Source organism: Hipposideros armiger, unplaced genomic scaffold, assembly GCF_001890085.2.
Source record: "Hipposideros armiger isolate ML-2016 unplaced genomic scaffold, ASM189008v1 scaffold_73, whole genome shotgun sequence".
Lineage (NCBI taxonomy): Eukaryota > Metazoa > Chordata > Mammalia > Chiroptera > Hipposideridae > Hipposideros > Hipposideros armiger.
Window position 1 is genome coordinate 4,421,631 of NW_017731423.1, and position 22,436 is coordinate 4,444,066.

The 22,436-nt window shown below is 39.4% G+C and overlaps 1 protein-coding gene across 10 annotated transcripts in view; it reads left to right on the plus strand.

The window, feature by feature from the left end:
- UNC5D (unc-5 netrin receptor D) overlaps positions 1 to 22,436 on the plus strand; it is a 561,851-nt gene that overhangs the window by 462,987 nt on the left and 76,428 nt on the right. For 4 of the 10 annotated variants that reach the window (XM_019642890.1, XM_019642892.1, XM_019642897.1 and 1 more), the window contains one exon: positions 14,420 to 14,605. In XM_019642890.1, the coding sequence (XP_019498435.1) occupies positions 14,420 to 14,605 (186 nt within the window). Of the gene's footprint in view, positions 1 to 13,645; positions 13,661 to 14,419; positions 14,606 to 22,436 lie in introns of all 10 variants that reach the window. The other 6 variants (XM_019642889.1, XM_019642894.1, XM_019642895.1 and 3 more) reach the window with 3 other exon arrangements.

Here is a 22,436-nt window from a genome sequence, read left to right on the forward strand (position 1 = left end):
TGTGTGTGTGTGTGTGTGTGTGTGTGTGTGTGTGTGTGTCTGTATATGTGCATGTTGAGGGATGGAGGAAAAAAACAAGTCAGTGAATATTTGGCTTGTGCCTGTGTCAAAGCCGCAGGGTGACAGCTGGAGTAAGTGAGCCCCCAGCTGCCTCCTGGTCACAGAGCCCATGCCGTCTGCTGGTTCTGATGTAGCACAAGCGAGATCATGGGTATCCATGTGATGACCAACGTGAGAGTTATTTAGAAGTGCATGTGTGTTTTTCTTTAAATTAATTTCATGCTTAGTTTGTGAGTCCTGTGCCATTCTAATTTGGTTACATCTGTACTTCCAGCCATAAACCCCACAGTTGCTATTTCTAGTCCTCAGGGACTCCTGAATTAGTTTATGTTTGGGGTTCTTGCTCCTGAACACCATGCTTAATTGCTGGATACTGCCACTGAATCACTTAAACAGTTTTAATTTGTCATTTCCTAAAAATAAAACCTTAACAAAATCAATGTGATTGCAAAAGGCTCCCAGAGGAATCCAATCGGGGCTCTGTAAGCTGCATGGTTAGGAGCCATTCTACAAACTCAGGCTGCAGTTGTTCAGCGAAAGAGGGGCTTAGTTTAAGACTACATGAATCATCACTGATGCAAAATCAAAGTCAATTATGAAGATAATTGAGAAACAACCTGTTCCTATATATAGCTGTGCACATGATCCTCTGTGAGGCCTGACGGATAGAAAACATCACTCGGAGCCTTGCACACCATCCTCAGTGAGCAGGCAGGCCAAGGAGCCAGCTCTGAGTTGCCGGGAGGTGTAAAAAGAAAGTGAAGTCTTCAGATATCTGCTGGCAAATCATAATGACAAACTGGGGGAGATATGTGCAGTGCATAGCTCATGAAAGCACTTATTGTAAATGAGATAATTTAATCAATTACGTTGCCTAATGTACTAAACTGAATGTTTCATTTTCTGCTTCTGCACATCTTAAATTATCTTCAGGTGCTTTATGAGATTTAATCATAGTTAATAGAAACTTCATTACCATCAAATGTGCTTTCAATAAATGTTGTGTAACAATGTCAGGAGGTGCAGTAAAATATAGTAGGTTCTGAATGGCAAACACGCACCCCCAGAGTCAGACTGAAAAATGGTTGCCTTCAGACAATGAGATTTCTTGGAGGCTCCAGGATGTGGCTTTCTGAGAGGCTGTAAGCTGCTGAGGAGCGACTAGTTCAGCAAGTTCACCTCACGGGCGAAAATAATTTAGCTTCCTCTTAGAAAATAACTCAGAACCACAGATTCTCTCTTCATCTTTTTTCCACATAGCTGGCTTGTACCTAGCACAGATGCAAGCTAAGTATGAATCCAATAAATAGGTCTAGAGTCAGCTGCCTCCAGGACATCTCCAGTTGAATATCTCCCAATAATCTTAATCTTAAATTTTTCAATTTTGAATTTTTCCTTGGTTTTCCCTGTTCTTAATCCAGCCCTGCTCCCACCTTCTCTAGTTCAGTGAATTTTATTCTATCAACTCAGTTGTCTATATCAGAAACATGGACAGCCTCTTACACCCCTCTATCTTTTTCCTTTCCGTTCTCCTGCTCAATACCCAGTAAATCAGTACAGTCTGACTGTTCTACCACCTAACTAGATCTCAAGTTCATCAACTTCATTCCAATTTCATTCTAGTCATACATATCCCTCCTTTCATTTGACAGATGTTTGTTGAGTGCTTACCATGTGCTAGGAAACGTTCTAGGTGGTGGAGAATCAGCACGGAGCAAAGCAGGTACAGTTTCTGCTTCCCAAAGCTCACAATTTTAGTGAGGGGAGGTGGAAACAAACAGAAAATATACAGTGCTAAATGGTGTGGCGACGGTGATGCATGTTGTGAAGAGAAGTAAAGCAGGGTAAGGGGCTCAGGCGGGGTTGGAGGAAGCACTGCTCTTTGTGTATAAGGTGTTCAGGGAAGGTTTTTGAATTGTAATTCCAAGTTACACTTAAGAAGAGACCTCAAGAAAAGTGAGGAAACATACATTCTGGATATCTAGGGGGAGAGAGCATTCCAGGCAGAGGGAACCGCAGGATGCGTAGGCTGTGAGGTAGAAGTTTATGTGGAGTGTCTGAGGAACAGCAAGGAGGTCAGCATATCTGGAGCAGAGTGGCAAAGGCAGGAGTCATCATAGCTAAGATCAGAGAGGTGAGTGAGAGGGGAACAGCCAAGTGTAGCACAGGCCATTGTAATGACTTTGACCTTTACTCTGAGTAAGATAGAAAGTCATGGAGGGTTTTTATTCATAGTGACATAACCTAATATTTTCAGTTTATCCTTTAAACCAGCGGTTCTCAACCTTCCTAATGCCGCGACCCCTTAACACAGTTCCTCATGTTGTGGTGACCCCCAACCATAAAATGATTTTCGTTGCTACTCTATAACTGTAATTTTGCTACTGTTATGAATCGTAATGTAAATATATTTTTGTTTTCCGATGGTCTTAGGCGACCCCTGTGAAAGTGTTGTTCGACCCCCAAAGGGGTCGCGACCCACAGGTTGAGAACCGCTGCTTTAAACTGTACCTGCTATATTGAGTGTAAACATAACAGTGAATGAGGGCAGAAGAAAGGAGACCTATTACAATGATCTACTGTAATAATAATCTATTATAATAATCTAGACTATTATAGTACCTTGGTTCAAGATGATTGTGGCTCAAGCCAGATAGATAGCCTTAGAAATTGTAAAAACGAGTCATAGTCTGCAATATGTTTTGAAGGTGGAGTCAAAGGATTAGCTAATGGATTGGATATAGAGTATGAAAGATAGAAAGGTGTTATGGATGACTACAAAATGTTGGCTAAGCAACTACAAGGATGGAGTTGCCATTACTGACACGGGAAAAACTTGATATAGAAAATCTAAAGGGAAAATCAAGGGTTCACTGTTACAAGTTCACTGTAATAAGCTGGAGACGCCTATTAAACATCTAACTGGAGAGGTTGAGTAGGCAGTTGAATATATGAGCCTGGAGGTCAGAAGAGAGTCCTGGCTGGTGACATAAATCTGAGGCCTGTCAGTATCCAGATGATATTTAAAGACATTAGTTTGAATGAGATCACCAGATAATGAATATGTGTAGAGGAGAGAAGAGATTTGAGGACTGAGCCCTGAAGGATATCAACATTTAGAAGTAGAAGAGGTCAGAAGTCACTGCGGAGGAGACAGAAGAGTAACAGCCAGCATAGTAAGAGAAAAACTAAATGATAAGAAAATGGTACCCCAGAAGAAAAGTTTGAAAGTTCAGGCCATCTTCATTCCTCTACAGGATTCCTATAGTTTCCTCCCTGTGTCCAATCTTGCCCTACATCAATTTATCTCATCTTTTTAAAATATAAATTCTGGTGACATCACCTTTATGTTTAAACCTCTTCAATAGCTCACCATTATTTTTAAGATAAAGTCCAAGGTACTTAATGTGTTTATGATCAGGTCTCAACTTTCTTTTTTTAATCATATCAGCTTCACTCAATTATTTATGAGGTGTTTTCTTCCCTGCCCTGTTCCTATATTCTTCAGCCACACAATGCTTCTTGGTTTTCTGAAAAACCTGTGCCCATTTTGGCATTTAATACTTCTACATTCTGTTACTTCTGCTGAAAAATCTTTGCCTCAACCTAATCCTAAACCTGTTTAACTTATTCTTTTTTCAGATTTCAGTTTAGGATCACTTCTTCTGCAAGGCTTTCACCACCACCCACCCACCCCAAGTCTGGATTAGTTGCTTCTCTAATTTGCCCAGTATCAGACTATTTCCCTTTTTCCATAACTTATTTCCAGTGCCTTTGTACTGGCCTGGATTCCCTTTCTAAAAGACATAACCTGTGCCTTCTGGTAGACTGTATAGTCATTTATCCTTATACCTGGAGCATTTACCATTGTGCCTAGCGTGTAGTAGGTGTTCAATAAATATTTTGAGTTGTGGTCTTACATCTTCCTGCTAACTCCTCACTGAGCCTTTTCTTGTTAAGGTGAAAATAATGACTCTTCTTCTATATATTCATTTTTGCTTATTCAATTAGATGTTTATGGTACAATTATTCTATGTAAATAATCTTGGCTCAGTGAAATATGAAGAACAAAATAAAAAATGCTTCTTCCCTGTAGCTTCAATATATGTAGTATGATAAGTGATTTGAAAAAAAAAGGGGGGGGTGGGTGAGAAATATATTTTTTTAAAGATTTTATTGGGGAATTGGGGGAGGGAACAGTGTTGGGGAATTGGGAGAGGGGAACAGACAAGTTGCTGTCCTTTTGTTCTTCAGTTCAGTTGTGGAGGACGTCTCTTCACTGGCCCATGTTGGTATTATCATTGCACTCTTCCCAGGCGAGGCAGATCAGTTGCCAGCTTCTGGACAGCCACTCACATTGGCTGCTGGCTACACACGGTAGCCCATGGCAGCCCACTGCAGCAGGAGCTGCAGCCTACGCTGTTGCCGGCGACTCACGGCAGCCCAGCTCCAGGTTGAGCTGTTGTTCAGCATCTTAGCTGTAGAGGGCAGTGTCACTGGCCCTCATATGTGGGATCCGAACTGGGGTCCTCTGGTGTCCCAAGCCAGCTCTTAACCAACGCGCCACTCGGCCAGCCCAGAAATAGTTTTTAATATTCATCTATTCTATGCTAGGTATTAGGTTAAAACTCAAAGTCTATGCTTCCCAGAATCACTCCATCAAAGAATGGCCTGAGTGTGCCTTAAAGTCAGAAAACTAGGTATTCCCCTCACTCACACACATTCCATTCTGAATCTTTTCTCAGAATATACTGGCTTCGGCTATAGTGGTGTAAAGGGAAGTCCTTTCCTTCATGATCTTCACAGGGTAAGGAACTCCTCAGAAGACAGGACATCTACACTGGTAACTTGAACATTCTTTTTCAGACTGCATAGACTTGAGTAGCATCTCGAACCCATAGAACCGCCTGCAACTTGGGGCCATACATTTAAATTCTCAACAGACTTCTTCTGGGCACTTCTAAGCTAACATTAGGCTACTGGCATCGATGCTGATCTAGTGATCCGAGTGATCAAAATGCTTATAAAAAAACTTTTTTTTCTATTTTGCCCATTATTTTTCTTCATCTCCTGCTGATTATTTTCAATCACATAACTACAGCACTTTTCACAAATTCCGTGACTTGATTTGTCCTTCAAAATATTCCCTACTGTGAATCAATTCAGCCCATATATATGTGCAATATTTGTAATTTTCTTACCACTTTCAATTTTTTCTTTCTATAATTGAATTTTTATTCCTCAACTAGTGTGTGCCTTTGCTAGCTACTATTTTGAATGATATTGTTGACTCTGCCCTTAATGCACATAATGGGATTTTGTTCATTAACTCCCTCAGAACTAAGCACAGACACAACAAGTAAGTGATTAACCAGCATGTTCTTCGGCATCATATTAACCCAGGTTACTTGCTAAAAATGTGAATTCACAGGTCCTATTTCTCTACCTGTTAATATATTCAAAGTTTATAGAGATTATAGCTTTGATTTTTAGAATGCAAAATTAAATAAAGTGACGTTGTTTTCTCAACAGCTGGAGTTCAAATCCTGTTTTTGTGTTTGTATTTTTATTCTGTCCCCCATTTCAACTTGGTCTTCCTATCTGATGAGGAAAAGCACAGCTGTTTTGCAGTCAAAAGGTTGAGTTACCAGATAAAATAGAGGACCCCTACTTAAATTTGAATGTTGGATAAACAAAAACATGCATTTTTAGCATAAACATGTCCCAAATATTGCATGGGGACTATAATACTTATACTAAAATTATTCATTGTTGATCTGAAATTTAGATTTAACTGTCATATTTTTATTTGCTAAATCAGGTGACTTTAGTTAAAAGAAGAAATAAAACATGTCTGAATGTGCACTATCAATAAATATTTTATAAATTAGATTACCTTTATTGCCAATCTTGGAAGAAAGGTTAGAACTCAAACAGATATTATAGGAGAGAGCCTTACTGAGAGATAAGAGGGGGAAAAAAATAAAACAAAAAAAGTCCACTGAAGTCCAAGGTCTAGAAAAAATGAGTAACCAGACTTGGCCAGGGTAGGATCCATATAGATAAGAAGTGGGCAAAAGCAGTTAAAAAATGGGACAGGCAGAGCGTAAAGTGTCTTGAGCTTTAAGATAAATCCCTGTTGGAGTGGACTCAATACATACTAGAAGGTCATTGAAAGGTATTGGAGTGGCAATACAGAACTGTGTTTGGGAAAAATAATCCACGTGTAAAATGGCTCAGAGTTATCAAAGACTGGGAGCATAGGTGCCAGGTAAGATAAGATAGCAATGCCAGTGTCAGCTGGGGTCTCTGCTGTTGAAACTGAAATTCGAAAGTCACTGGAGATACAGTCAGTAAAGAATGTGAGTGGTTTGGGGGAAAGCCATTGGAAACAGAATGAAAGATGACTCTTCCATTTCAAGCCTGGTGACTGGTAGTGTCTTTACCAGAGAAAGAAATTCAGAGAATAAAATATTTGAAGAAAATAATGAATTTGTAAATCAGATGACGAATTTGAGATGTTGGAACAACATGCAGGTGGTTTTGTCCATCAAGCAAAACATAAATATGAGATGAGGTCTTTAGACTGAGATGAGGCAGGAGATCTGGATTTGAAACTGGTATCAAGGGAATGGCTAGTGGGTGAGTTGGGAACTGTTGGTGTGTGAGTGATTATCCAATTAGATGAGCACAGAGAAAAGAAAAAGGGCCAAGAACTGAACTTTGAACTTGAAAGCCTGTGTATAGAATTATGAGAATGAAGGGTAGTTACTAAGCAATTAGAAAGAAGAGGGTAAGAGAATCAAATTTAAGGGGACTTTTTTTTTTCTTTTTTCTAGAAGGAGGGTTGTCTATCCTTGTCTGCTGCTGCAGAGCAGTGGTAAAAAATAAGACAGAGAGCATTGCTGTTGATGCAGCGATTTAAAACAACTTTCAAGAGGGGACAATGGTTTGGGCAAAAGACAGACTTTAAAGGGTAAGAGAACAATCAAATGATATAGAAATAGGGGACTTGTCAAATTAGCCCACATCCTGGCAATGGGCTAGGCAACTGTAAAAAGAAACTAAGTAGATCTGTAGGTTCTCATAAGGAAAGAGTTACAAGACATTGTACATGGGGGTGGTGGGGGGAAAGCCAGCAAACTACTATAAAGGAAGTATGATCTGGAGCCTTTAGGGTAAAGAAAAATAAAGAAAAACAAATGAAGGACATTTCCTTTTTTTTTTTTTTTCCCCTGAACAGTCTCAAAGATACTATCCGGAGTGGTTACTTTCGGATAAAGGGTAGTTGAAGGATAAGTTTTCTCATTGTGAAGTGTAACTTTTTGTACTTCCTAAGACATTTTCTCATCATATATATATATATATATATATATATATATATATATATATATATATATTCTACTTATTTTTTTACTTTAACAGTGACAAAGGTTAACAGGTTCGGGAAATTGTGGAACCTATGTTAAGAAATGTTTATGTCAAAAAAAATGCTTCAAGTGCTTTCAAACAAAGAGCTAAGACTTCTGTGGACATAAAGAATGCTACATCTTTGATTAGTTTAATTAGAGAGTAAGTTGGGGGAAGGGCTTGAGGAGAGGTGATGAGGAAGCCTGAACTGTTTGTAGGCAGAGGGCTAGGCTCAGGTTTGAAGGAGAAGTTTGAGGATATAAGACCAAAAGGGAATGAGGTATGAGGCTGGGTTCCTGAGGAGGCAGGAGAGGGCGGGATCCAAGCTGATCTGATACAGAAGAGGAGCACCTCTTCGGGAACAGAGAAAAGAAAAAAATGTGTGAAGGAGCAGAAGAATTTTCAGTTGTAGGGGAGTCCACTCACATAAGAGGACCTCTATTTTTTTTTCAGCTAAAAGAGGGGCAGGTGAGAAGTGGGGGTCTTGAAGAAAGGAAACAAAGTTCAGAGTAACTGTTTTGATGAAAGCTGTTATTTGGTCATAGGACATGAAGAAAATAATTATTCAGCTGCAAAGAATGCCCAGGTAAGGTTGCACATCATCAGTTTCTTGATGATAGCAGCCAGTATGGTTTGCGGCTTCCTCCAGCAGGTCGAGTTAACCTGTGTGCAGGCATACGAGCATACAGAGCTGAGGGAAGAGGCAAGGAAGCCATATGGAGTAGTGGTTAAACAGCTTGTGAGTGAAGACAGATGTGTGTTCAAACCCTGGCTTTGCCATTATCTAATTATGAAGACTGGAGTACGTTTCGACCTTATTTGAACATATGTTGTATTTATAAAAGAGGAAATACCAGGGTTGCCAAAACTATGTATACACATGACTTGTATTCTTCTTCTGTTATCAGTATATATTATTATATGTTCAATACAGTTTTTTCCCTTAAAATGCGTGTACATTTTTTTGTCACCCTCTGTATAATACGTACTTCAAATAGATTTGGTTGTGAGGATGAGACTGTGGTACGTCTGTAGTTCTCAGAGAGCTGAGCACAAGTCTAGTGCTCAATTACTGGGTTACTCTTGTCATCGAGAGGCAGTCTGGTAGTGTGGTCAGGACAGAAGTTAACTGATCGACAGGGACTGAGCCTGGCCTACGCCATGGATTCTGCAGCCACACTGCCTTTGACTGAGTCCCAGCTCCGCTCCTTACCCATCCTGAGGCTTTGAAGCAAGGCAAGTGATTTTCTTGCCTTCATTTACACATCTGAATGGGGACATTTATACAAGGTTGCTGAAAGATTAAAATGAGTTAATAAGTGTAAAGCACCAGAACCATGCCTGGATTATTGTAGGTGCTATTTACGAATTTGCTATTATTGTAATTAATTACAATAATAAGACAACAATCACCACAATAGCAATATGAGGTTTTTGAGGATGGGAGATTGGAAAAGAAGCCAAGATGTTTATTGGCTAAGGGCTTATGAGATTCCAAGCAATGCAGATATAACTGGAAGTGCTCACAATGGCTGACCATGTAAAAGCTGTTTTCTTGTGTGTTAAAGGGAAAAAAATGTTGCTTCTCGAAGATAGCAAGTATAAACAACTCTAACAATAACTTCTGTTCTGAGCCAGCCGAGTGGCTCAGTTGGTTAAGAGCTCACTCAAGAGTGTGAGCTCTGAGCAACAGCGGTTCGATTCCCAACCCGAGCTGAGCTGCCGCTGAGCTGCCAACAGGTGGCAGGATGGCTCAGTTAAAATAATAATAATAAATTTTAAAAACAAATAAATAAATAAGTTGTTATATCATATTTCAGCAAGCAATTAAATATTTTGGCACCTCACTCTGTATCCACAGCATTGCCTGGGCTCAGGCGGAGTGGGGGTGCAAGGTCCCGAGGTGTCTGTTTCCTGGCCTTCTCTGGGAATCCAGTGCGGCAGCTGGTTTTTTAGTTTTCCATTTGTTTGCCTCTCTCACTCCTCTCTTTGTGAATATTTATTGTGTAGATTCCTTGGTAATTCACTGACTCATATATACTAACTCAAGTTGTTGTTTTTTTCTGAAATGGAAACAGTGGTCAATCTCCAATATCTAATAGGAGATAAAACAGAATATCATATGTTTTGAAAGGCATTTCTATGCTCCTTTATTAATTTTGGGTAGCTATCTAATCCTGTAAAATAGACTCTAATCTGATATATAGTTTAGCATATAACCTGGGAATTAGGTAGCTTTCCATTAACAAATGGCATTAATATGTCTTTCAGATGGGAGTCATGTGAAGAGAGAAAGGCAAATTAAGTAAACAGGCCTTCTATTTAATCCTTTGGGGACACTGGATACTATAAATGACTCGGTATGATTGTAATTCAAAAAGCCATCAAACTTGTTAATACCTATTATTTGAACTATGAAGTTCAAAGGGGCTTTGAAAGGTCATTTAGCTTTTCTCACTAGCTTTGACCAAAAAATAAAATGCGGACTATTGTAAAGTCACGCTGTTTTTTAGAGACTTTCTGAAACGAGACTTCACAATCTCTCTCAGAAATACAGTGCAGGTTTTTAACAACCCTCATTGTGGAAAAGGTCATTTTAATATCTAACCAGAGTCCCAATTGCTGTAATAAAAGGCCATGTCCTCCTTTTCAGTACTTGTAAGAGACGGCGCAAGAGTTGGTTACTAGCTTCATCGTAAATGAAGGGTCACTGAGCACCTACTGTGGGCTTATTCTCTTCTTGTAACAACCTCTCTGCATTAAAGATCTCCACAGTCACTTTACAGCTCTCTTTTCTCCAGGCCAAATGAATCCATAAACATTTCCTCCAGGTCCTAATTTCCAACTCTCTGTTGAACATATTCCTCAGCACTTTCTGAATAATTCTACCACATGTTGGGTCCTTCCAAGCTTTGCCTAAAGCATTTGTGACTCTTGAATAGCAGAAAATAGGGATGAAAACACAGGAAAAACATCAATAATACATTAATGAGTATAAACAGAAAGAGAAAAGTATCCTGTGCCCATAAAAAGCAGAATAGCCTGATCAGTGATGGTATCGACACTTTTGTTTCAAATCACTTTGAGCAAACAAACCAGCACCACATGTGTATGTGAGTGAGCAGACAGATATAAACATATATGTGTGTACATATAAAGGAAAAGAGAGTCTCTGTGGCAGGGGTTCTAAAATCAACCTCAGACTGTCATTCCTTTAGTACTTCTCTTCCCACAGTTTGAAGTCAAGCAAGCAGTCAATTAATAGTTGCACAGAATGATTTGCAAACTTCTGTAGGAAATTATAGTGATATATTGCTGTGGAAGAGTTTAAAGCAGTTAAGAAGAATGCATTGGCATTCAGATAAAATTAACAATAAAAAATAGGATCCAAAATGAGCACTGGGAACCATAAGTGATGTAAGAGTTTAGAAGACCATAGTTTGGCAGGGTTGGCTAGATTGGCCAGGATAGTTACTTTCTTGGAGGGGGACCTTCAGCTGGCACCTGATAGATGGGTGGACAGAGATGGCTAGTGCCTAGATGTATAATGGGGTTGGAGGAGATATTACAATAACCTGTCACTGTAATATGAAAGCTGCACAGGGCCTTTCGCTAACCGGCATCCACCTAGCAGGAAATTAATTACAAGGAACCTGGGTGTATGGCAGTGTGGCAAAGGAGAGGAAGAGCACCGAAATGGACCTGGAGAGGCTCTCATGCCCTGGGGAGTACTTGCACCACGTGGTCATGTTGCTGGAGCCATTCCCCTGGGAAGGAGCTGCAGTGGCTTCTGGTGTCCTTCTGACCATAGCTGAGTGTGTGCCTGTGTGCATGTGTACACACGTTCACTCGTGTATGTGATGATTCTGTAGTGGCACCCCTCCAAATGTCCATGTGTTCACAGACACGCATACATCCAGCTTTCTCCCTTCTCCCATGACTAGTGGAAAATGTGGAACTATATCTCAGGTTCTTCTGGGGACAGTACTGAACACATGTGCAAAGTGAATTAATGATGTTTATAAACACACAGAAATGCTTACAGGGACAACCACTCTAACTTTCCTGGGAGGACATTATTAGACGATAGTGGTGTAGGGGTGGGATAAAAGGGAAAAAAGATTGAGGTGAAGTAGAGAAAAAAAAGAAAGAAGAAGAAGAGAAAGAAGAAAGAAGCACTGTGATCCAACTTTAGAAGAATTTGAGCTCTGGGTAAGGATGTCTGATTAAATTTCTTGAGATATACATGTTGCTTTGAGTACTTGTATCTACCTCTGTAGCTGCACCTGGATGCCAGCATTTACTGGTTTTAGATAAGAGAAAACTAAGAATATGGGCCATGTGTTAATTCACCCATGCATCCTCATTTCCATTGCATGGTTGGCGCTCAACAAATGTTTGTTGAATGAAGGAAAATATTAGGTCTTGAACTTTCTAACTCCCAGGACAGAGTGTTCTTTTAAAATAAAAACAACTTTGCATACCTTTCTGTAGGAGGCCATTGACTTCTGGCTTTTAGATCAGGCTGCCCCACCGAGTGTCAGGATGAGCCTTTTAAGGATGCAGTGCTCCCCATACAGGTCCCTCCCTTCTTTCCACACTCTATCACCAAACTCCCTGCACTCATTTTTTTTAAATAATTCTATAATTCAGTATTTCATTCTCTTGACTTAAGTCAAATAGATTCTGCAAACATTCCTGGGAGAGGAAAACACAATGACCCATATAGAACCTCAGTATCCATTTAAACCTCAATCTGAAGGCATATTTAAAGTCCATTCCTAAAAACAGGAGATGTACCTGGAGGAAGCAGGAGAATTTTGGTTACCTGGTTACCTGGGTAGCAAGGGGTTGGAAACTAAGAAAAGATGAGAATTCAGAGAAGCAAAGACAGTTTGTTCCCGTTACTCAGTTTTGTCTCAGGATGTTCATGTTCAGTGCTGTCCATTTGCGGCAGAAGTATTTTGCCCTGGTCATCCTCCTGGCTGCCGGTCCTTCCTATTTTAGTACCTGGGAAGCTAAGGATGTCTTTGTCTGTACTTTGCCAACTCAGCAGCAGAGCATCTGTAGTCAGTACACTGCCAGCCTGTTTCTCTGTATGTGCTCATTGCTGAGCAGGTGTGTTCTCCCCAGATAACACCTTTTAAGAGGACAGTGCCATCAGTCATCAGTGCCCAAGGAACTGGAGGAAAGGGGAAGAAAAGACTAATTGGTTTTAATCCAAAGTTCTTTCGCTGCTCCTGGTACCCTGGCTTGCAGGATCTGTAGGTTTGGTGTCCTCTCTCTCCTCGGAGCATAATTAATTATTCCCTCCACAGAATTTGAGTACAGGGAGGGTGAAAGCATTAAGTGGGACAACAGCTGCTCTCCTCTTTCCCCCCACACGACACAGGCAGACATTTGGAGTTGGCATCCAACCACCGGGCCCATGTTTCTGAGTGGCCAGGGAAGATGGCCCCAGGCGCCTCCATCCCTACCCCTCCTCCACTTGGAGCCAAAGTTTAAACCATACCCTGCTTCTCAACGCCTCCTAGGCTGTTGTGATTATTAAAAGTGTCTGATAATACTGTGACCTTTCAGAACCTGATGATTGTGCTTTCCCTTGTAAAGTATTTTTGTATGTTTGCTGCCTTATTACTGAACTGATTTTGCTTGATTTCCTTGTTCACACTTTCATTTCATAGCATCTTATTTTACAGTCCAATAACTTCGTTGAAAATAAATTCACTTGTGAGGTTAGTGTTACTCATTTGATAACATAAGTACCATATTAGGGTACGGTGAATGCATAGTAAGTGCCATGCAATTACAAGGTAAATATACGATGGGTTTATTTTATCCTCTAAGTCCAACACAGGGTGACATAGTAATTACTTTTGGACCTCTTAAGTGTACTGACCACATAATCTGTAGGGAGATTAATCATGTAGTTAGCATTTGCCACCTTCCATTTCCACACACTTTCCAAGATTATACCTCTTGTAGGATTATGTAATATTGGATAAATCTCATGCTGAATAAATCTCATGAATCTTTTCAGGAATGAACCACACCCAATGTGCATCTAGCAAAAGAGTTGGAAAATGGCTACAACTTATCTTGTGGGATGGGGAGACACGCACATTTTAAATTCAAACTAACGCTTTTATTTTTGCTTTGCCCATGCATTCAATAGGATGGAGTAGGAGAGGTATGGGAGAAAACAGCATGTGCCCTCTTAGAGACCAGTCCTCTTCCACAAAAATCTATTAGACTCTAGCATTTAATTGGTGCTAGAAAACATTTACCATGGACATAAGAGAACCTAGGACTAAGACTTTTTCATATCTCACAACAGAAACTCTCATAATGATTGTATATTCCCTAAACCAGTGTTGTCAATGTTCTCTTAAACTGAATGGTGTATGCCAAAGCTAAAAGTCATAATTGTGAGCTCTAGTCTTCTCTCTATTGACTCATAGACCATGTGTTATCTTCTCACCCTAGACCGTTCTCTGTGAATGCATGTGCCTCAGGTCATAGAAAAGCTGAGCAGTTCACCCATATTTTGTCATTGTATGTGGGTCTCATGTCTTTTCTCAAATAAACATAAAATATAAAAAACTCTTGTCAAGTAAATTTGACTCCTAAAACAAGTAAATTAAGAAGTTGCCTGTTTTTACTTGAAAAAGATTATGCTCTTTGCAAAATTGATGCTTTTCAAGATTCTATTACATGGTAAGCTACCTTAATGCAGTTAAGATATTTGACTAGCATCCCTTTGATTTATACAAGGTATTTTAGAATCTGCTTATTGTGTGAAAGCAAGTATAACTTGTGGCTAGCTGCCTATGTCATTTTCTCTGAGTATTAGCTCCAAAAATCCAATAGCATTTCATTTTGTATCCTGGGGTGGCTCTCTGGCTCTGTGCCCATGTTGGCCATTTAGGATTTCTCTTGTGTCTTTCAGGCATTGAGAATGCCAGCGACATTGCTTTGTACTCGGGTTTGGGCGCTGCAGTCGTGGCCGTTGCAGTCCTGGTCATTGGCATCACCCTTTATAGACGGAGCCAGAGTGACTATGGCGTGGACGTCATTGACTCTTCTGCATTGACAGGTGGCTTCCAGACCTTCAACTTCAAAACAGTCCGTCAAGGTCAGCGGCGTAGGTTCCCCTAACACCTCGTCTTCAGGACAACAGACTACACTCACACAGGACCCCCATGCTCTTTGGCTCTGTGTGAATGTAGTTCTTGGCACTGGGAGCCGCTACCAAAATATCTTCATACATTAGGAAACGTGGCTCGATAGAGTAATCTGCCTAAGTGCTTGGCTACTGTGAGAACAAAATGGCTCTCAATTTACCTTAGCAACATTTTAAGCGAGGCATTTCTATTTTTGATATTAATCTCAGATTATCCAGATTTCTATTTTAACAAGCCTGATTTGAGGATGTATATTTAATTTAGTTAACTAAAATACTGATTATTGAAGCCTGAGGACCAACTACTACTATGCCATATCCTCCCAGGCATATTTATTACACTATTTACTAGGTGGAGCTATTTTTGAACTTATGTTTTAAATAACTAAAAGGACTTCAGATGATATATGATGAGTCAGTTAGCCAGGGGAAAAATGAAATTCCCAACCTAAATGATTCTCAGCTGTTGCCAAGTTAGGCAATCTTTTGTTGTTGGAAAAGGAAATCTATCATATCAAACTATAGCAATACTCATTTTTAGAATGGAGTCATTTAATTCTCTTACATGAACCAAATCTATTTCTGATTGCAAGATGGGGATGAGACATGCACAGCTTTTATTTTAGGGAAAAAAATGAAACTGTCTTCGGCGAATGAATTTTTTTTTTACTTTGATCCTCATCATCAATATTGTCACCTTTACTTCTGTTTATTGTGTGTCAATAATGCCTGTACCGCAGGACTAGAAGAAGTCTAACTTCTAGGCAGTGACTTATTAGAGACCAGGTTCTGAAGTGGAAACCCTAGCATGCTAGATATTGGGAAATGGCCGGGAGAGACAAAATGCTTTACCAGTTGCCACTCACTTCTAAGCACCAAAGTTTCAGGTCTGAGTCTGAATCTGCTTGGCCTAATATAAGGTTTAGTATATATGATTTAATTAGAAATAAATTTAATGAGCAACAGCTCTTTATACTACATAAGAAACTAGAAAGAGAGACCACCCGTCAAGAAGGCAGAGGAGATAATCACTGTGCTGTCCTCCTCCAAATTACAACACTACTGAACAACCCTCAACAATCACTGAGAACCACCTGCAGACTAGCTGAACAGAAGTCCTATAATTATGGACATCAGGAAGAAGCTATATGGAGACTGGTAGGTGGGGCAGAGATACGAAATAGGCAGGCCCCACCCCTAAGGTTAAGAAATGGGAGGGATATCTTGGCTATGGGGGTCCGCTCGAAGAGCAAGGAGTCCCAGCCCCATACCAGGCTCCCCAGCCCAGAGCTCCACTGTTGGGAGGAGGAGTCTCATAACATCTGGCTGTGAAAACCAGCAAGATTATGCCTGAGTGAGACAGAAGGCGGCTGGAGACTTAGAGGCTACAGTTCTCAAAGGGACCATGCACAGACTCAACTCATTCACAAACTCGCTCACTCTAGGCTCCAGTGTAGGGACAGCAGCTCAAAAAGCACCAGGGATATAAGGGGAGGAGGTGAATTCACTACCTTCAAGACAAGGTCTAGAGCAGTGGTTCTCAACCTTCCTAATGCCACAACCCCTTAATACAGTTCCTCATGTTGTGGTGACCCCCAACCATAAAATTATTTTCGTTTCTACTCTATAACTGTAATTTGCTACTGTTATGAATCATAATGTAAATATCTTTTTGTTTTCCAATGGTCTTAGGGGACCCCTGTGAAAGGGCCGTTCGACCCCCAAAGGGGTTGCGACCCACAGGTTCTAGAACCGCTGGTCTAGAGGGATAGGATAAGGGTACCTCTCAGGGTACAGAAGTGCTGGCAGATGCCATTGGTCATCTGTTGAGTCCTCCCCCACCCAGTCAGCAAGCACAGGCAACAGCTAAATCTGAGACCTCCATTAATGTGATTAACACCAGTGGTCCGTCCTGGTGATTCCTTGAAGCCCCGCCCCACCCAATTCACTTGCCGAGCCCAAGCCACTTCCAGCAGCTGTTCCACATAAGCAGCTTGCCTTGGCTCAGCTGCAGATTTTCCTAAAGTTTCTTAAAGGTCCACAAATGCCAAACAAGTAGCAGCTGGCCTCAGCATGCTCAATACACCTTGATAAGCAGTCCCAAGCCCAACACTAGTGGAAGCTGGCCTCAGTTCACAGCCTAGACTCTCCCAGGTGCCTCAAATTATAGCACAGGCAGCAACCAACCATAGATCACTTTGTAGCTCCTACCTGGTGGACCCAGGCTGGACATAGGCAGCAGCTGACCTTGGCCTGCACCAGAGCCCCTCGCAAGAGGCCCCAAACCCAAAACACCCAGTGGTGAGCTTCAGACCACACAAGATCACCACCCAACAAGCTGCACAAACAACACACCCAAAGGGCAGACTCAGCAGGCAGCAGAACCACACTAATTGATCCCACAACATGGAGTCAACCCCTGCACAACAACTTATCCACTGTAGTCATGGCCATTCCTTACAGTGACTAACCCAGTGGGTCAGTTGACCCACTGACATTCCAGTAACAATCAATGCTCAACTACAAAAGGAAGGCACTCACAACCCATATAGGGTTTATCCCTGGAGCATCTGGCGCAGGAGACAAAGGAGACTATGCCAATGGGCTCAACAGGATACCTACTACATAAGGCTACTCTGCCAACACTTGGAGACCTAACAGACCTACCCAATACACAGAAACAAACACAGGAATTTAGCCAAAATGAGAAAGCAAAGAAATAGGTCCCAAATGGCAGAACAGGACAAACTCCAGAAAAATAACAAATTGAAATGGAGACAAGCCATCTACCAGATACAGAGTTCAAAACACTGGTTATAAGGATGTTTAATGCACTTAGAGGTAAAATAAATGAACTCAGGGAGAACCTCAACAAAGAGAAAATATTTAAAAAAAAAAAGTCAGACACGAAGAATACAATAACTGAAGTGAACAATACTTTAGGAGGAAGTAAAAGCAGATTAGATTAAGCAAGAGTGTCAAATCAACAATCCGGAAGACTAGGAGTTGAAAACACTCAATAGGAACCACAGAAAGGAAAAAGAATTTTTGAAATGAGGATACTTTAAGGGGCCTCTGGGACAACATCGCATGTACCACATTTGCATCATATGGGTACCAGAAGGAGGAGAAAGAGAGCAAGGGATTGAAAAAACCTATTTGAAGAAATCATGACAGAAAACTTCCCTAACGTGGTGAAGGAAATAGATATGCAAGCCCAGAATGCACAGAAAATTCCAAACAAGATGACCCAAAGAGGCCCACACCAAGACATCATAATTAAAATGCCAAAGGTTAAAGACAAAGACAGCATCTTAAAAGCAGCAAGAGAAACCAATTAGTTACTTACAAAGAAGCTCCTATAAAAATGTCAACTGATTTCTCAACAGGATCTCCACAATCCAAGAGATTGGCATGAAATATGCAAAGTGGTGAAAAGCAGAACCCTATAACCAAGATTACTCTACCAAGCAAGGTTAGCATTTAGCATCGAAAGAGAGATAATGAGTTTCCCAGTAAAGAAAAAATTAAAGGAGTTCATCACCACTAAACCAGCATTACAAGAATGTTAAAGGGATTCCTTTAAGAAGGAGAGATCAAAGCTATAAGAAATTATAGGACAGAAAGAAATTGTCACTGACAAAGGCAAATACTTACTTAAAGCAGTTGATCAACAAGCTATAATGGTACTATTAAGATTAAAAGACACAAGTAGTAGATCTTGTATGATTACAGCAATAAATTAAAGGATGTACACAAACACAAGCACACAAGAGAAGTAAGAAATGATAAAAAACATGTGGAGGGGGTGAGTAAAAAGTGTAGTGATTTCAGAGTGTTTGAACTTAAGCACCCATCGACTTACAATAGACTACTATTAGATAAACATAGCTTGATTATATATAAAGTACATATTGACCACAAACAAAAAAATCTATAAGAGATATACACGAAATTAAATAAAAAGGGCTTCAAACATAACATAGAGAATTATCAACCTGCAAGAGAATAAGGAACAGAGAACTTCAAAAATAATCAGAAAACAATAAAGTGAAAGTAATTACATACCTATCAATAATTACTTTAAATGTAAATGGACTAAATGCTCCCATCCAAAGACATAGGGAAGCTGCCAAAAGCCGCCATGAGTGGCCGTCCAATGGCTGGCGACTGATCTGCCTCACCTGGGAAGAGCGCAATGATAATACCAACATAGGCCAGTGAAGCAACATCCTCCACAACTAGACTAAAGAACAAAAGGACAGCAACTTGTCTGTTCCCCTTCCCTGATTCCCAAACGCTGTTCCCCTTCCCCAATTCCCCAATAAAATCTTTAAAAAAAAAGACATAGGAAAGCTGACTGGATTTAGAAAAACAAACAAACAAAAAACCAAGACCTGTAATATATGCTGCCTTCAAGAGCCCTACTTCAGAGTGAAAGACTCACACAGACTGAAAGTAAGGGATAGAAAAAGATATTAAATAGAAGTGAAAAACAAACAAACAAACAAAAACCCTGGGGCAGCAAAACACACAAAGTAGACTTTAAAACAAGGGCTACAACAGAGAAAAAGAAGGACATTTCATGATGACAAAGGGATGAATCCAACAAGAGGACATAACTCTCTTAAACACCTATGAACCCAACATAGGAGCATCAGTGGAAAAATCATCCAGACAGAAAATCAACAAGGAAACAGTAACCTTAAATGACACGTTAGATCAGATGGGCTTAATTGATGTTTGGGCGACATTTCACCCAAAGCAACAGAATATAGACTTTTCTCAAGTGCAAATGGAACATTTTCCAGGATAAACCACATTTTCAGCCAAAAAAACAAGTCTCAATGAATTTTTAAAAATTTAAATCAAAGCAAGCACCTTCTCTGATCACAGCGGTATGATCAATTATAAGAGAAAACAGAAAATACACACAAATGCATGGAGGCTAAAGGGTACGCTACTAAACAATAAATTGGTTAACAATGAGATCAAGTAAGAAATTGAAACATACCTACAGACAATGAAAATGAAAACAATATGTCCCAAAATTTGTGGGACACAGCCAAAGCAGTTCTAAGAGGGAAATTTATAGCAATACAGGCCTACCTCAAGAAACAAGAAAAATCTCAAATCAACAATCTAAATAAACACATACATGCACTAACAGAAAAAGAACAAAGCCCAAAACAAATGAAATGAAGGAAATAATAAAGATCACAGTGGAGATAAATGAAATAAAGTCTAAATAAAATAAAATAAACAGGAGAAAATATCAATGAAACCAAGAGCTGGTTCCTTAAAAAGATAAACAAAACTGATAAACCTTTAGCCAGATACATCAAGAAAAAGAGAGAGGGCCCAAATTAATACAATCAGAAAGGCAAGAGGAGAACAGACAAGTGATACCACAGAAATGCACTTGATTATAAGGAAATGCTATGAACAATCATATGCCAACAAATTGTATAACCTGGAAAGAATGGATAAATTTCTAGAAACATGCGATCTTCCAAGGCTGAATCAGGAAGAAACAGAAAATCAGAACAGACTGATAACTACTGAGGAAAACGAATCAGTAATCAAAAAACTCCCAACAAACAAAATCCCAGAACCAGATGTCTTCACAGGTGAATTTTATCAAACAGTCAAAGAATGTATATCTATTCTCAAAATACTTCAAAAATTCTAAAAAGAGGAAGGCTCCCAAACTCATTTTATGAGGCCAGCATTACCCTAATACCAAAATTAAGCAAAGACACTATAAAAAAAGAAAACTAGAAGACAATATCCCTGATGAACATAGATGCAAAATCCCTCAACAAGTATTAGCAAATTGAATTCAGCAGTATATTACAAAGATCATACATCATGATCAAGTGAAATTTTTTCTAGGATACGATGTTGGTGTTCAATATCCACAAATTAATGTGATACACCACATAAACAAAATGAAGGATAAAACTCATGATCATATTAAGAGATGCAGAAAAAGCATTTCACAAAATCCAACATTCATTTATGTCCAAAACTCTCAGCAAAGTGGGGATAGAGGGAACATAACTCAACATGATAAAGGCCATATATGATAAAACCACAGCTAACATCATACTAAATGGTGAAAAGCTGAACATTTTTCTGTAAGTTCAAGAATAAGACAAGGATTTTCATTGTCATCTCTTTTATTCAATGTAGTAGTGGAAGTCCTAGCAACAGAATTCAAACAAGTAAATGAAATAAAAGGCATCCAAATTAGAAAAGAAGTAAAACTCGTTATTTGCAGATCACATGCTACTATATATAAAGAACACTGAGGAATCCATCCAAACATTAATGGAATAAATGAATTCAGTAAAATACCAGAGCACAAAATTAATATTCAGAAATCAGTTGCAGTTTTGTACATCAATAACAAACTATGAGAAAGAGAAATTAACAAAACAACCCCATTTAAAATCACATCAAAAAGAATAAAATACTTAGGAATGAATTTAACCAAGGAGGTAAAAGACCTGTATTCAGCAAACTGTAAGACATTGAAGAAAGAAATTGAAGAAGATACAAATAAATGGAAGGATATGACATACCATGTTCATGGACAGGAAGACTTAACATTGTTAAACTGTTCATACTTCCCAAAGCAATCTACACATTCAATACAATTTTAACTCAAAATACCAATGGCATTTTTCATGGAACTAGAACAAAAAATCCTAAAATTTATATGGAACCCCAAAAGACCCCAAATGGCCACAGCAATCTTGAGAAAGAAGAATAATATTAGAGGTATCATGGTACCTGATATACAAAAAGACTAGAGAGCCCAGAAATAAATCATGTCTAATATAGTCACTTAATCTATGGCAATGGAGGCAAGAATATTCAGTGGGGTAAAGACACTCTATTCAATAAAGGATGTTGGGAAAACTGAACAGATACATGAAAAAGAATGAAAGTAGACTGCCTTCTTACAACATATACAAGAATAAACCCAAAATGGATTAAAGATTTAAATGTAAGAACCAAAATCATTAAACTCCTAGAAGAAAACATAGGCAGTAAAGTCTTTAACATTGCTCTCAGTAACATTTTTGGGGGTATGTCTTCTCAGGCAAGGGAAACAAAACAAAAACAAATATGACTATATCAAATTAAAGAGTTTTTGCATAGCGAAGGAAACCAAAAGACAGCCTACTGAATGGGAGAAGATATTCACCAGTGATAAATCTGATAAGTGATTAATATCCAAAATATATAAGGAACTCATACAATTTAACACAAGAAAAACAAACAACCCAATTTAAAAAATGGGCAGAGGACCTGAACAGGCATTTCTCCAAAGAAGACATGCAGATGGCCAATAGACATATGAAAAGATGCTCACCATCACAAATCATCAGGGAAATGCAAATTAAAACCACAATGAGATATCATCACACTTGTCAGAATGGCTATTATCAAGAAATCAACAAACAACACACATGGGTGATGATGTAGAGAAAAGGGAACCATCGTGCATTGTTGGTGGGATTGCAAATTGGTGCAGCCTCTATAGAAAACAGTATGAATATTCTGCAAAAAATTAAAATAGAACTACCATCTGACCCAGAAATTATACTTCGGGGAATTTTTTCTGTAGAAATACAAAATACTAATTGGAAAAGACATACGCACCCTTCTGTTCTTTGTAGCATTATTTACAATAGCCAAGATATGGAAGCAACCTAAGTGTCCATCAGTAGATGATTGGATAAAGAAGTGGTACATCTTGTATACAATGGGA